This window comes from Natrix helvetica, assembly GCF_964273705.1.
Source record: "Natrix helvetica genome assembly, chromosome: 9".
Taxonomy (NCBI): domain Eukaryota; kingdom Metazoa; phylum Chordata; class Lepidosauria; order Squamata; family Natricidae; genus Natrix; species Natrix helvetica.
The window spans coordinates 9,398,200-9,412,343 of record NC_138560.1 but is presented as its reverse complement, the minus strand read 5'-3'; the positions used below and the strand labels follow the sequence as shown (position 1 = coordinate 9,412,343).

The 14,144-nt window shown below is 40.5% G+C and overlaps 1 protein-coding gene across 1 annotated transcript; it reads right to left on the bottom strand.

Moving 5' to 3' along the window:
- Positions 1 to 229: 229 nt before the first annotated feature.
- On the bottom strand, positions 230 to 13,898 carry FBL (fibrillarin). Its single transcript, XM_081962122.1, has 9 exons — positions 13,770 to 13,898; positions 13,546 to 13,608; positions 10,825 to 11,013; positions 6,825 to 6,919; positions 5,564 to 5,734; positions 4,287 to 4,419; positions 3,168 to 3,280; positions 2,829 to 2,974; positions 230 to 1,659 (listed from the first exon to the last, which is right to left on the bottom strand). Exons 1-9 carry the CDS (start codon positions 13,777 to 13,779, stop codon positions 1,626 to 1,628), a joined length of 954 nt encoding a protein of 317 aa, XP_081818248.1. The 5' UTR covers positions 13,780 to 13,898; the 3' UTR covers positions 230 to 1,625.
- Between the last annotated feature and the right edge of the window lie 246 nt (positions 13,899 to 14,144).

Below are 14,144 nucleotides of genomic sequence, written 5' to 3'. Positions count from 1 at the left end.
CTTGGTATCACCCCTGAAAAGGAGCAGCGCAGGGGAAGTCTTTTTCCCATCCCCCCCCCCCCCCGCTTACGACCCCCACCCCAATCGGTTTGCTGGCGAAGATTAAGCCATTTTTTAAATTAAAAAAAAGAACTTAACACATCCAGGTTTCGTAACACGAACATGAAATAATGCACAGGACCCCAACCCTTTCTGGACAGCATTTAATAAAAGCATTTTTTTAAAAAAGAAAAGAAAAGAAAACCCTTCAACAGCCCCACTGCTGAACAACTTTGAGGAATTGAATGCTATGAGAAAGCTAAGAACGCCTAGCCTGAAATCTTGGAATTGACATTACCTTAATGGCATAAAGATGCTGTAGCATGGAATCTGGTGGAGTTACCTATGGATGGTGCCATTGCAACATGCAGTGGTTGTGTGTCAGGGAAGCTTTGGATATAACTAGTGCATCTGGACCAGAGGATTTTTTAAAAAGGGGAAAAAAGAGCTATTCTTTTTACAATTCTTTGGCTACTTACAAAGAACTGAGGTTTTGCTCACTTTGCTAGTTTATTACAGAAACCCTGGAATCCAGGTTTCAGGTTTCTTTCCTCTTAAGATAGTAAATGTTTTGAATTATGAATTGTCAAACAGCTATCATATACACTGTACAGCATCTATCTCATCAGCCCTGAAAATCTGTTAAAACTTAACAATAATCAGCAAGGACCAACAAATATGATTTGTAATTCCCATAAATCTGGGATTTGTTTTCCAGAAAAAAGTCTATATAAGTCTCTTTTTTAAAAAGAGATACTTTTGTAAGGCTTTTACAGTATAACAGTTCCTCCTACATTCCAATTTGGCTTTCTTCCCCACCTTGTTATCAATTTGAATGTTAATTTGAACTGTTCCTGAATCCAAGGCACTGGGATTTTATTTTTATATTTTTGGCAAGGCTTTAAAATTGGAGATGAGAGTCAGTTTGGTATTAAAAAGGCATCCAGCTAGAAACCAAGAGATCATGAATTCTTCTGCCTCAAGACATGAAACAGCTTGGGTGATTTTGGGCCAGTCTCTCTGTCTCAGGAAGAAGACAATGGCAAGCCATTTCTAAACAAGGTTGCCACAAACACTGCAGGGATCTGCCCATGCAGCTGCCAAGAGTCGAGACAGACTTGGGAAGCAAAAATAAGCAAATCTGAAAATGGTCAACCAAAAATCAAAATGGAAATATATCACCTTAATATCTAACGGCAACAATGTATGCACATTTCACTAATCTACTTTAACGTTGTTTTATGATGCGAAGTGTTTTTAATACTTAACATATACATTATTTCAAAATGGTGGATGCAGAGACTGGGCAGGAGTTAATGAATGAAAGAGTAGGGCTAGCATTCCTTGAACCAGTCTGTTTTGTTAATTTTTGCAAGTCTTACCTCGCTCTCAAAACTACAAACAATCTAGCAGGTCTCTATATTACTTAGTTTAATAAAAAAAATGTACACATTTCAGAATGCCACGGAACATAGATGCAATCTTACAGCATCTTAGACTGTTGAGTCCCAGGCAGTAGCAAGAATCCTGACATAAAAAGAAGTAAGAAAAGTCCTTTTGCCCCTATAGCAACAGGCATCAATTATTTATGTGTTTTGCTTCTTCGGTTTAGGTGGTGGCCTGTAAGAGAAGGAAGATTAGATTATTATTTTTTTAACCTTTATAAGCACAATAGAAAGGAGAGCATCTGTTACCTGAATTGGAACTAAACAAGGACACCCCAATCCTTAGTATGTGGCAAAACTATCCAATGTACAATGCAATATTTTCAGGCTTTGCCTACCGAACTTTTAATAAAGTCTTCATTCATAAAAATATCTACTTGAATCCTAGTTTTATAAAGTTTCAGAGGTAATCTTTGAACAACTATCCCATGCTTCAGACTTTGCTGTAGCTGCAAAGAAAGACTCAAGAGATATAACAATAGCAATAGTAGTAGTGCTTTTCCAGGAGGCAGGACAGGGAGCAAAATAAAAAATGCCCAAGCTTATCTCAAGTTTGAATGAATCAAGTTAGGCCAAAACATGTCTTTGATTCACCCAATGCTGCAGGTTCAAGAATAACCGAATGCACTATGTGCCAAGTCTCAAGAGTAAACCTTTCTTGACATTATCCAATGAAAGGGAGAAGCATTAACAAAAAAAAGGCACTTGGAGAGATATTTCTCTTCAATCCACACAACACTAGGTTAGATGGAGAAGAAATGCTATTATTGGGAACAAGGTTGGCATAGGGATTACAGGTTTGAAGGCTGAATGAGATAATGTATATTTTGAATGTCTATGGCAGGGGTGTCCAAACTTGGGAACTTTAAGACTTGTGGACTTCAACTCCCAGAATTCCCCAGGCTGGCTGGGGAATTCTGGGAGTTGAAGTCCACAAGTCTTAAAGTTCCCAAGTTTGGACACCCCTGGTCTATGGAGATTCTCAGACATCCAGGTCATGATTGTCCCAAATGCGCTTTTTCAAGAGGCAACTGAATATTTGGGTTTTTCTTTGAAGACGTTTTGCTTCTCATCCAAGAAGCCTCTTCGGCTCTGAAGAAGAGCTGAAGCAGCTTTTTGGGTGAAAAGCAAAATGTCTTCAAAGAAAAGCAGAAAGTCTAGTTGCCTCTTGAAAAAGCACCTTTGGGATAGCATTCTGAATGATTCTGGGTAAGCAATACCTGTTGTTGTTTGAGGGTGGATAAGATGGAAGAACAAATCATATTTTACTGGCAACTAAATACTACCTTCCCAAATCCAGGGAAGTACACAGAATTCCACCAGCGGCCTCTGGTTTCCCCATACCTGTATATGCCAACCACCACAGCATGATCTCGCTCATATGGCTCCAAAGTCAGTTGTTCCTGGGGTTTCATGTTTTCCTGCAGCATTTTCTTGACTTCTGATGCAAAAACTGCTTCAGGGGCCGCTGTTGAATCAATACAGTTGGCCTGGAAGACAGGGGAATGGATAAGCACACCAAATCCTCAACTCCAACTAGATTAGGGGACACCTTACCACTCCCATCAAATACAGGGATACAAAGCAGGGATCACTAACAACAATCATACTATAAGACGTTCCCCTATTGGCCCAAGATCCTACAGCCAGAAAATAAAACTTAAATCAAGATGAAAGCCTTACTTTGATGGAGATAACAAAATGACCACCGTTCTTCAAAAAGTTGTGTGCATTTAAGGCAACAATACGTGACTGATCAGGCTGAGCCACATCTGCGAAAATGACATCCACCATGCCTGCAAAGAGAACACATATACCAGAACGTCTACAGGCTATATGCAAAGCCTTTAATTTATAGCTTATCTTACAATTAGTATGTTAATCATATACCTAACTATTAATCTAGCTTAGTATTTCTGAACTTTGGCAACTTTACACTGGTTGGAACTTCAACTGTCAGAATTCCCAAAGCAGCATGTCACTGAGGGTTAGAAGAACTGACCTTATTACAACGCCCGCCCAGATTGGGGAAGTTGCAAGTCAACCTTGTAAAGTGTGGGCAGTTAAGCGAAATGGACGCCAACAATGAAGATGCAGAATTTTACGTATCCGCAAAACACAGCTTGGGCACCGGACATCCTGGAACATTTTGTTCTGGGAAAAACAGGTCTTGAAGATTCCTACTGATTTCTTCTATTCTTAAAATTCTGCTATTCCTTTGTTCAAGGCGTAGGGCAGAGCACAGGTGGGCAACTAAGGCAATTTTATGAGGTGGATTTCAACTCCCAGAATGATAGCTCGGAATTTCTGTGAGTTGAAATCCACAGGTCATAGGGTTTCCATAGTTGCTCTACACCCACCTCCACCCCAAAACCCGGAATAGAAGAAGAAAGGACATCCTGGTCAGTGTCTCTTCACACTTCTACCATCGGGCAGAAGACATCAAAGCATAGCCAGCCAAACAAATAGGTTTAAAAATATTTTCTATCCTTGGGCTGTCAGACCCTTAAAAACAACCACAACCACTATGCGGAAACGTTTGACTAGTTTTTCTTTTTCTTTCTCCACCCCCACCCCCCTAATGACTTGCATAGGGATTATTCTTTATACTATTTATGTTGTTTGTATTTGTTGTCATGGATTGCACCGGTGAGGCTAAAACCAATTTCATTATATACATGATGTACAATGACAATAAAGGCTATACTACGAGAAAGCAATATAGGGACTCCCCTCTAAGAAACTCTTAAATTAGCACACATGGGTCTCTTTGGGCAGGAATCATAGCTCTACATCTCTTACCAATCAACATGCGATATTTGTGTGGGTGTCGTGCATCTTCAATGACAGGAATGATGTTGGTCCTTTTTTTTGCTACATTGATCAGATCACGACCTGAGCGATGGGAGAACTCCACAGCATACACAAGCCCTTCCTGTTTAACCAGAAACAGGAAGGAAGGAAGAATTGGTGCCTTGCTTGGCTACACACACACACACACACACACACACACACACACACACACACACACACACACACGGTGGCTAACAAACAAACAAAGTATTCATATCTTTGTGAGTACTGTTAAATGAAACTATTTAAAAGTTAATTATTTAGAAAAGTAATGATCAATCCTATGCAAGTAAGTCTTGTGTTTCTTCCCTTGATCTTTTTCTTTAACTAGGTATTATTGTAATAAAGACGTGTGGCTCATCCTAACAATTATACTTATTTAATTCAGCATTAGATTTTTATCCTGCCTTACTCAAGGCAGCAAACTAATAATTTATAAACTAATACTCCCGCTTTATTTTTCCCCACAACCCTCCTGCAAGGTGAATTGGACTGAGAGAGGAGGGACTGACCCAAGGTCACCCAGCTGGCTTTTATGGTTTCCAGATCAGTATCTTAAGAACTACACCAAACCGGCCCTCCGTGGTGGATCCCCAACTGGTAACCATTTCTCCTCTTCCCTCATCTCGTTTCTCATATGTAATTGAGGAAGAGATTGTCTCCGCTCATCCAAAAAAAATCTAAAAATGAGGCCCAATGCAATTTTCGATTGGCTACTGAGACCAGTATTCTTCTATCTAGCCTTATACCTCTATTTATTTCTGGCTTGTTAATCATCTTACTTACTATAAGTAATACTACACCGACTGTATAAAAGTGTAAAATAAAATAAACAGAATGGTAAATATATAGAGAACTATGTTAGAACCATGGAAACAATAGCTATAAATATGATACTGAATGAATCTGTGTGTATAAATAAAGAGATAAATGGTTGGAACTAGCAAGTATAATACTATGTATATTGTATATTGTAAAAATAGCTGATACAACCAGTGCATCGTTGTTGCAAAGCTGAAACTGTGATGCAAAATGAAGAAAAATCTACAATAAAAACGTTTTCGAAAAATCCATGGAAATGCATTAAGGCTTAGGGAAATTGTTTTGCCTAACGATTCAATAGGAATTAACTGTGATACAATTGCAGCAGCAGGAGGCAAGGATAAGGCACCCTTAACATTGACTCAAGTTATCGTCATTATTTTGGCTTCTGAGCAGTTTCTTACCGATCCCACTATGTCGGAGACATGAGACACTGTTGTTCCTGAAGCTGCTCCCAAGTATAACACTTTTGCTCCTGGCTTGATATGAATCTGATCAATGCCTCCGAGGATGGCAGCAGCCAACTTAGAACGAAAGGGGTTCCAGGCACGGTATTCCACTTTGGTTTCGCCCTCCTGGAGTTGAAAAGCAAAGCATCCTGGATTGAGAGAGCCTTTATAAAATGAAAGAATCCTTTGGGACGTGCTTCTAACTTGACTATTGGTAGCTCTGAAGTTATGATTGCAACCGAGACCATAACTTTCATTCCGAGGCAAGGTGACTAAGGAGTTGGGCTTGATTTTACGTCCTTCTTTTGCCAGTTAACCAAATCACCGCAGTTGTTGAGAGAACTGTGCAGCTAGATAAACAAATCCAGCTTCCATCATTGATTTTGCTTGTGAGAAGCTCACAAATGGCGATCACATGACTCCTGGGATGCTACAACTGTCTTAAGTGTGAAGAGCGGTTGTAAATAACATTTTTCAGTGCCACTGTAACTTATACCTGTCTCTAAACAAATGGTTGTAAGTCGAGGACTACCTGTATTCCCAACGGCACTTAAAGAAAATCCTACGGCTAATCTAGTGAAAAGAAGGGCTAGGGGAGACATAATAGCAGTGTTTCAATATTTGAGGGGCTGCCACAAAGAAGGGGGGGGGGAGTTTCAACCTATTCTCCAAAGCACCAGAAGGCAAGAAAAGAAATGGATGGAAACTCAACAAGGAGAGAAGCAACCTACAACTAAGGAGAAAATTTGTTAACAGTAAAAACTACCAGTGGAACGGTTTGCCTTCAGAAGTAGTATGCTCCATCTCTGGAGGATTTTAAGAAGAGCAGATTAGACAGCCCCTTGTTTGGAAAGTTTTACGGTCTCCTGCTTGAGCATTGGGTTGGACTAGAACAGGAGTCCCCAACTCCTGGCCTACTATCAGGCTGTGGTCTATTTGCAAGTGGGCTGTGGACTGGCGTGCACATGTGCGACTTGACTCGTGGGAACGGTGGGCCAGCGGGCACACATGCACAGTTCCACTTGCAGTCAAGCTGCGTATGCGTGTTGACTCACCACTCACAAGAGTTGAGCTGCGTGCATGTGGCCTGGCTCCCCAGTTGAGGATCGCTGGACTAGAAGACTTCCAAGGACCTCAACACTCTTATCCTATGTTTCCTCTTTCTTGTAGGTGTTCCATTGTTCTATAATTTTCCAAAGCATTCCCTGATACTCACCTCTACTGATATTCTCTTCTCTCCATATACAGATTCTCCAGGTACCAGATTTAGTGTGACTAATGCATCTTCTTTTCCTCTGCAGATGAAGATGCCTAAGTATACAAAAGATTAATTAATATAGTAGTCATAGAGATTTAAAGATTTAAATGCCTTGGCTTTTAGTCAACATTCTAAGAGCACAGTTTGTAGAATATGACACAGAGGGAGGAAATGTAGTTGCTGTTTCCCCATCCTTCAATTATTCCCAGGCAATTCTTCCTTATTAAAAAGGACCAACTGTATACAAATAAAACCCTAATCGCGGATCCATAACTTAGACCCCATGGCTGGTTATTCAAAAACAACCCTTATGTTGTTCAACTAGATTTATTCTCAGAAAAGCAAGCACAAGACTACAGTCATCATCTCAGACAACAGCAAGGGGACCTTGGGCCTATTTCGTCCTGTTGATGTGACTTTCTAAGTTTGTCAAGAAGCCAAATGGAAATTTCAAATAACATAACAGGAAAAACAACCATCTCTTTAAAACATGTCTATGTCAACAGCTCGTGAACTCTCTTTCCAAGAATTTGTAATATACATACTATGCAGCCTGTGTTTATTTGTATTCCGAGTAACGCATTAAGCTTATTATAGCTCGGAATTTAAACACTCATGCAGTAGCCATTGGTAACAAGGGATTTACACAGAGACACATGCATGGAATTTTATACAGGCAAACGAGCCGGCTGGGCAGAGGCGAAATGGGGGAGCATTCTCTCTCCCCCCTCAAAACTTGGCATGAAAATTAAACTGGATGAAACCTTGCCTCTCATGCTCAACACTGAGTAAATAACTTTAAAGGGCTTATTTACAACAGTGACAACTAGAATATTTCCAGATTTAGCAGCTTCAAGATCTTGTTAGATGTATTACTTTCCAGTGGGGAAAGAAAGGCATTCTATTTCTTTTATGTTATTAAAATGAACGTTCCAAGTTCTGTACCTGCTTGGCTTAACAATAGCTTCCTATGATATTACTGCCTGTCTTTAAAATTTAAAGAAACATTTTTTTTAATTAAAGCACCACTATGAAGAAAATATTAGTCAGATTAGACTCTATCTGGACTAAAATATGTGATTTATTTTCAGATGAATAGCCCAATCTAATTGGAGCAGAGTTTCAAGCAATCAATGCACAATGAGATGCTAGAATTAAGCCTTAGCATTTGAAAAACACATTTCACAAATATACAATCCCCACCCCACCCCCAGTAAATATAGGTAGTCCTTGACTTACAACACTGCACTTAGCGACCGTTCAAATTACAACAGCACTGAAAAAAAGGGACGCATTGACATTTTTTCACACTTATGTTTGTTACAAGCATCTTCTTGGTTATGTGATCAAAACTCAGACGCTTGGCAACTGACTCATATTTATGACAGTGTCCCGGGATCATCACCTTTTACGACCTTTTGACAAGCAAAGTCAATGGGGAAGCCAGATTCATTTAATAACCATGTTAATAATTTAACAACTGCAGTGATTCACTTAACAACTGTGGCAAGAACATTTGTTAAATGGGAAAAAAAATCACTTAACAAATGGCTCACTTAGCAACAGAAATGTTGGGCTCAATTAGTCAACTAGTCTTACCCGTACAATTAAAAACCCAAACTCTCTTGTACTCTACAAAGTCATGTACTTGCAAAGATTCTAAGCATTCATTAGGGAAAGAACCCTAGCAAGCTATTGTGAGGAAATGTGCTTTGGGTTCAAAACAAAACAAAAGAGCTTTCCATGAACCAATATTCTACAATGAACAGAGGCTTGTTAATCCTCAATTTCATTGAGGGCTGCGTCAGAGCAGTGGTTGAACTGGAGGTGGGTGGGGGGTGTAAGCGTGGCCAATTGGGTGAGTGTGGCCACCTTACGCCATGTTTCCCCTTTGCATTGGGTAGACTGTCCAAAGCGATGCTGGCCAGCCCCATACATTTTCCGGGACAGTCCTGCAGGCTGGATCTGACCACATCGCAGGCCGGATCTGACCACATCGCGGGCCGAATCCGGCACACGGGCCTTGTGTTTAACACTCCGGAGCTAAAGAATCTATTCTGGCAATAATTTTGGTCCCAGCTAACAAGGTATTATTGGAGAAGAGCCATGTTAGTCTACGGTAGCAAAAATAAATAAATATCTAGATTAACACATTTTATCCAAAGATACAAGTAGTCCTCGACAGTTCGTTTAGTGACCGTTCAAAGTGACTATAAGCTTTTGAGCTGCAGCTCATTTCATCAGATGTACAGAGTTCTCTATTAAGAGGTATAAGCTAATGTGAGTATTTTTATTTATTTTGGGGCGCCTTTGAGTTGGTCTTAACACCTGGTGACTGTCTGGACAAGATTTCTTAGCAAGATTTTTTCAGAAATGTTTTGCCGTTGCTTCCTTCTTAAGGTTAAAAGTTGAGTGCCTGGCCAGCTGCCTAATATGGGACTAGAATTCACAGCCCCCCACTTTCTAGCCTAGTGCCTTAACCATTGCACCAAACTTTCCATTGGGAATATAAGGCGGGATAATTTGCTGAACGTTTGTGTGCTTTTGTGTGTATTCAAAAATTTATGCTGCCCTTTGAAACAGGGCTTCAAAGTGTGATTTACAGTATTTTTAAAATTATGTATGTGAATACTCTGGACATAACACTGTTACTATGTCCTGATGGAGAGTTAGAGAACATAGGCAACATTTTGACGGTTAAGGGCACATCTAATGTTATTTGAGGTAGTCAGTGTTTTACAGGAAATAAGTTCATGATGTGAAATGGTGATGCCTGGATTTTTGCAGGGAATAATTCTTAGATTTGAGGAAGGAAATTTCTCTTTCTTTTAAAAACACTATTAAGTCTAGTTTACGATTTATTTAGCTTTTTTCCTACTTGTATACTGCCAAATCAATACAGACCTGCGGTGGTTTACAAAATAGTCAATAGAAAACATCCATAAACGGTTAAAATGTCCACAGTAAGTGCCAATCAAATTAAAAATAACCAATTACTAATCAAGTTCGCAATAAATACAATAATAATGAAAAGTAATCAAAATCAACAGAACCAAGTATTAAAATGAAATAGCAAACCATTTGATCATTATAAATGCAATCAAAGAAAAGGAAATATAAATTATACATGTTTTTCAGCAGAGTTTCATCATATGTAACTCCCACTCTGTTAGAAAGAATGGAGGAATTCTAAGGGAAGTGTATTACCATGAGCTATAATGTCAATCTGATTAAAATAGATTTTAATCAACTATTTCAGAAGGCTGGAGGCGCCACTGAGCAATAGTACCTTCTGGCTATCGTTTCCCTTATTTTGAGAAAGTAAAGTTGAACACTAGCCATCTTCCAGGAAAATCATGCTGGCAGGGCCAATTCAAAAGGAAGAGATGGTTCTGCAGATAGATTCCAAGCCACAGAGGGTTTTAGGTCAAAAGCAAATTTCAAATTGCCCATAGAAACCTATTGGTAGCTAATTTAGGGCTCAAGTAATAATGTAACGTGATCTTGGCTGCTAACATCTATTAGCACCAATCGCTCCCCTTCCCCCATGATCTGCAAAGGCAGTCCCACGAAACATTACAATACTCTATAATCAAAAAGCATCAAGGATATAAAGCCAACATTGTGAAAATTTACAGGTGATTTTTTTTTAGTCTTTCCTCACTTCAAATCAATAAGAAATTGTATCAAAAATTTTCAACCGCTATTGGAGCTGCAAAAAAAAAAAAAAAGCTTCTGGGATTGCATTCCGTGTGGAGCTCCAGGCTGCCTGTGCCTTTTCTAGACCGATGGCATTGAGAAATTCCTTGTATGTCCAGTCACACTTGGCCAATAAAGAATTCTGTTCTATCCATTCTATTCTATTATTCCTCCATCAACTTTTTAGCAGAGAAAGCTAAAAAAATAAAATTATACCCTTACATTTGAGCCAATATATGACATGCTGGGCAAGTCTTACCTTCATGCCTGTGGGGTTCTATAGTCACCCTTTTGCCTCCTTTGAAGCCACCCCGTCCCCCTCGTCCACCTCCTCCTCTTCCACCACCTCCTCTTCCACCTCGGAAGCCGCCACCACCACCTCCTCGTCCACCTCGGAAACCACCTCCACCACCTCCTCGTCCACCTCCAGGAGATCTAAATCCACCTCCTATGAACAATGGGGGAAAGAGATGGCATAGACAGCACCTGGTCAGTATTAAACGGCACCCCCAAAATTGACTTCAAGATAAAACTGGTACAGCCAAAGTTTGAGTTTGATGAATTAGCTCAACACTTATGCCCAATGTGTTCCCCTCAAAACACAAGTTCTGTGAAAATGAGACCTTTTTAACATTGTACTTCCAACCTACCTTCCCTCCTAAAAATCAAAATTACATAATTGGCAACATCTTATCACTTCTCTTGAAAACAAACCCATAAGCACAGAAAAGATTCAAACCTAGTATAACCCAATAAGTTATACTAGGTTTGGACCTTTATTTGTGACAAATACAGATTTGAACCTGGACCTGCAGGACCACAGACTTTAAAAAAAAATAGATTTCCAGAGAAATATCTTTAAGTTTTGCTGTTTTCTTACAGATGTTTCATTGGGCAACCAGGTAATATCAGAAGCAAATAAATAAGCTCAGAGAGCACCAAGAACAATTCAACCTCATCCACAGATACTCTTTTCTATTAATATATTAAAAGCAAATTTAAGTAAGAACCATAAACCTATATTCATTTTGACAAGCAACAGAATAGGTAAAAGAAAAGATGTACAGGTAATCCTCACTTAATGAGTGCCCTGTTTAGCAACTACCGTATTTTTCAGAGTATAAGACACACCTTTTTCCCTCAAAAAAGAGGCTGAAAATCTGGGTGCGTCTTATACACTGAATACAGCATTTTTTGCTTCCAGAACCCCCGCCCCCTTCACCAAAATGGCCTTGCATAGCTTTTAGGAGACTTTCAGAGAGCTTCTGGGGGCTGGGGAGGGCAGAAATGAGCAAAAAAAAAAAAAAAGGCTCGTTTTTTGCTCAATTCCCCCCCCCCCCCAGCTCCCAGGAGCATTCTACAAGCCTCCTAAAGGCTATTCATGCCTTTTTGGGGGGGAAAAAACCGGGCCTGTTTTTGCGAAAAAAGGGCCGTTTTTGGGAGGTTTGCAGAGTGCAAAAACTTTTTTTAAAAAATTTTTGCCTCTTCAAAACCTTGGTGCGTCTTATACCCCGAAAAATACGGTATTTGAAGTTACAATGGTGCTGAAAACATAACTTTACAAACTGGTCCTTGCACTTATGCCCTTTGCAGTGTCCTATTGTCACATGACCATCATTTGTACGTTTCACAGCTGTCTTCTGACAAGTAGATTCGGTGGAGAAACTGGCAGTAAAATCTCAAATCTTAAGTTATGCAATATGTTCACATAACTGTATTGCTTAGCAATGTAGTTGCTGGTCCCAATTATGATGGTTAAGCAAGGACTATCTGTATACAATTATTGGTACAACTATTTGCAACAGATATCTAGTAATCAATGTCATTATATAACCCATTAGCTCTTCAGCAAATTGATCTGCTGCGGTGACCAGAATTTAGAAAGCAACATTAGATTCAAAATAAGACAAAGCATGCTCTCAGCAACAGAAATCTCTACCATTATATTTGTTGGTGTGGTGATGGCCTTACAACATCTTTTCATGGTTGTGCTTCAGGTAATACACTAACAAGGCCCAACATGTAATCTCAGAGGAAAAAGTTAACACATCAGATGAACTCCAGTTGCATATTGACCAAACTATCAACAGAAAATGCAACTAAGCATAACTTTCAGGTAAACAATGATTTTGACTTCAGCTCACCAAAGTGGTTGCACTAAATGTGAGATTTTGGCAGATTCTTCTATGAATTTACTTATATTTTATTAACTGTTTTGAGGGTTGTTTTTGATTCGTTTTAACTGTTCACTTTATTGTATGCCACTCAGAGTCATGTTCGTAAGTTGTGGGGGGAGGCTATATACCTTTGATAAATAAAATCTACCAGTACCTTTGGTCTCCCCTACTTTAATGGTTATGTGGGAATGGCTTTGGGACACAGGAGAGATCTGCAGCCAAGATCATAGTCTGACAGACAAAACTCCAGCCCGAAAGAGGAGGAATGCAGACAGCAGCTGAGAAAAGACCTTCCCCTAGTTTTTAGAAGAGTAAGAATGAGGGGTACTTTCAGACTTACAAGAATGACTTTCAAGAATGACAAGAATTAGCTTTGGGAGATAGTCCACACAAGAAGCACAACCAGGATTTTAGGTGTTTTTACTGGAAACTTCCATTAACAAAATCTTGTAAGTTTGACCATACAACCACCCCACTCCCTCAACCGAGATCTAGGTACCGGTGGGATAGCAGGCCGCCATTCCAAGCCAATGTCGAGAGTTAACGGATTAACAGAGCTGGAAGGGACCCTATAGGTCATGTAGTCCAACCCCTCCACTCAAGCAGGTGATCCTACACCAGGGGTGTCCAAACTTGGCAACTTTAAGACTTGTGGACTTCAACTCCCGGAATTCTGGGAGTTGAAGTCCACAAGTCTTAAAGTTGCCAAGTTTGGACACCCCTGTCCTACACCATTTCTGACCAATGGCAATGAGATGCGGAGAAAGAGAGGAAAGGAGAAGAAACCGGTAAGAGTAACAGACCTCGTCCTCCTCGGAAGCCTCCACGTCCTCCACGGTCCCCACGTCCTCCGCGAGGGGTAAAACCTGCAGGCAGAGAGGCAGAGAGTCCCAGTCAGAAATGGTCACAGCAACCCTTGTGCCCGAATCCCCTCCGTTCCCCCAACTTCTGGGCCGTGTTTAGTCGCCACACAACCGTCGGAAAACTATTCGACCGCGCCGAAGAGGTTCCCTCACACGCGCCTTACCGGGCCGCATGTTTGGAGAGAGCGAGAGCACGCCGGGCACCTCCTACCCCACGCGCCTAAAATTCCAGGGACAGGAAACGCAAGCGCGCAGGGCTTCACACGTCACAAGCCGCGGGTCGCACAGGAACTACGCACGGCCCGATGCGCATGCGCGCCCCGGGGCTTTCTGGGGAATGCAGTTTGCTGCAGTGATTTTTTTCTTTTCTTTTTTCTTTTTTGGTTCGTGGTCTCTATCGCTTCTTTTCTTTCACGTTCAAAACGATTAAAAAAAAAATCCCCCCCCCCCCCCCAGCGGAGGCTGGATTAGGAGAGGAGCTGCTGATCCCTGTGGATCTACTTTAGATGCCGCTAAAGGCATTTTATTGCGGAAGGAGG

What these genes read in the sequence shown, in the direction of transcription:
- FBL (XM_081962122.1), bottom strand. An exon ending in AGAACCCCACAGGCATGAAG is followed by an intron (nt 6,920 to 10,824) that starts GTAAGACTTGCC and finishes TTGTATACTTAG; the next exon opens with GCATCTTCATCTGCAGAGGA. An exon ending in ATTTTGTTATCTCCATCAAA is followed by an intron (nt 2,975 to 3,167) that starts GTAAGGCTTTCA and finishes CCTGTCTTCCAG; the next exon opens with GCCAACTGTATTGATTCAAC.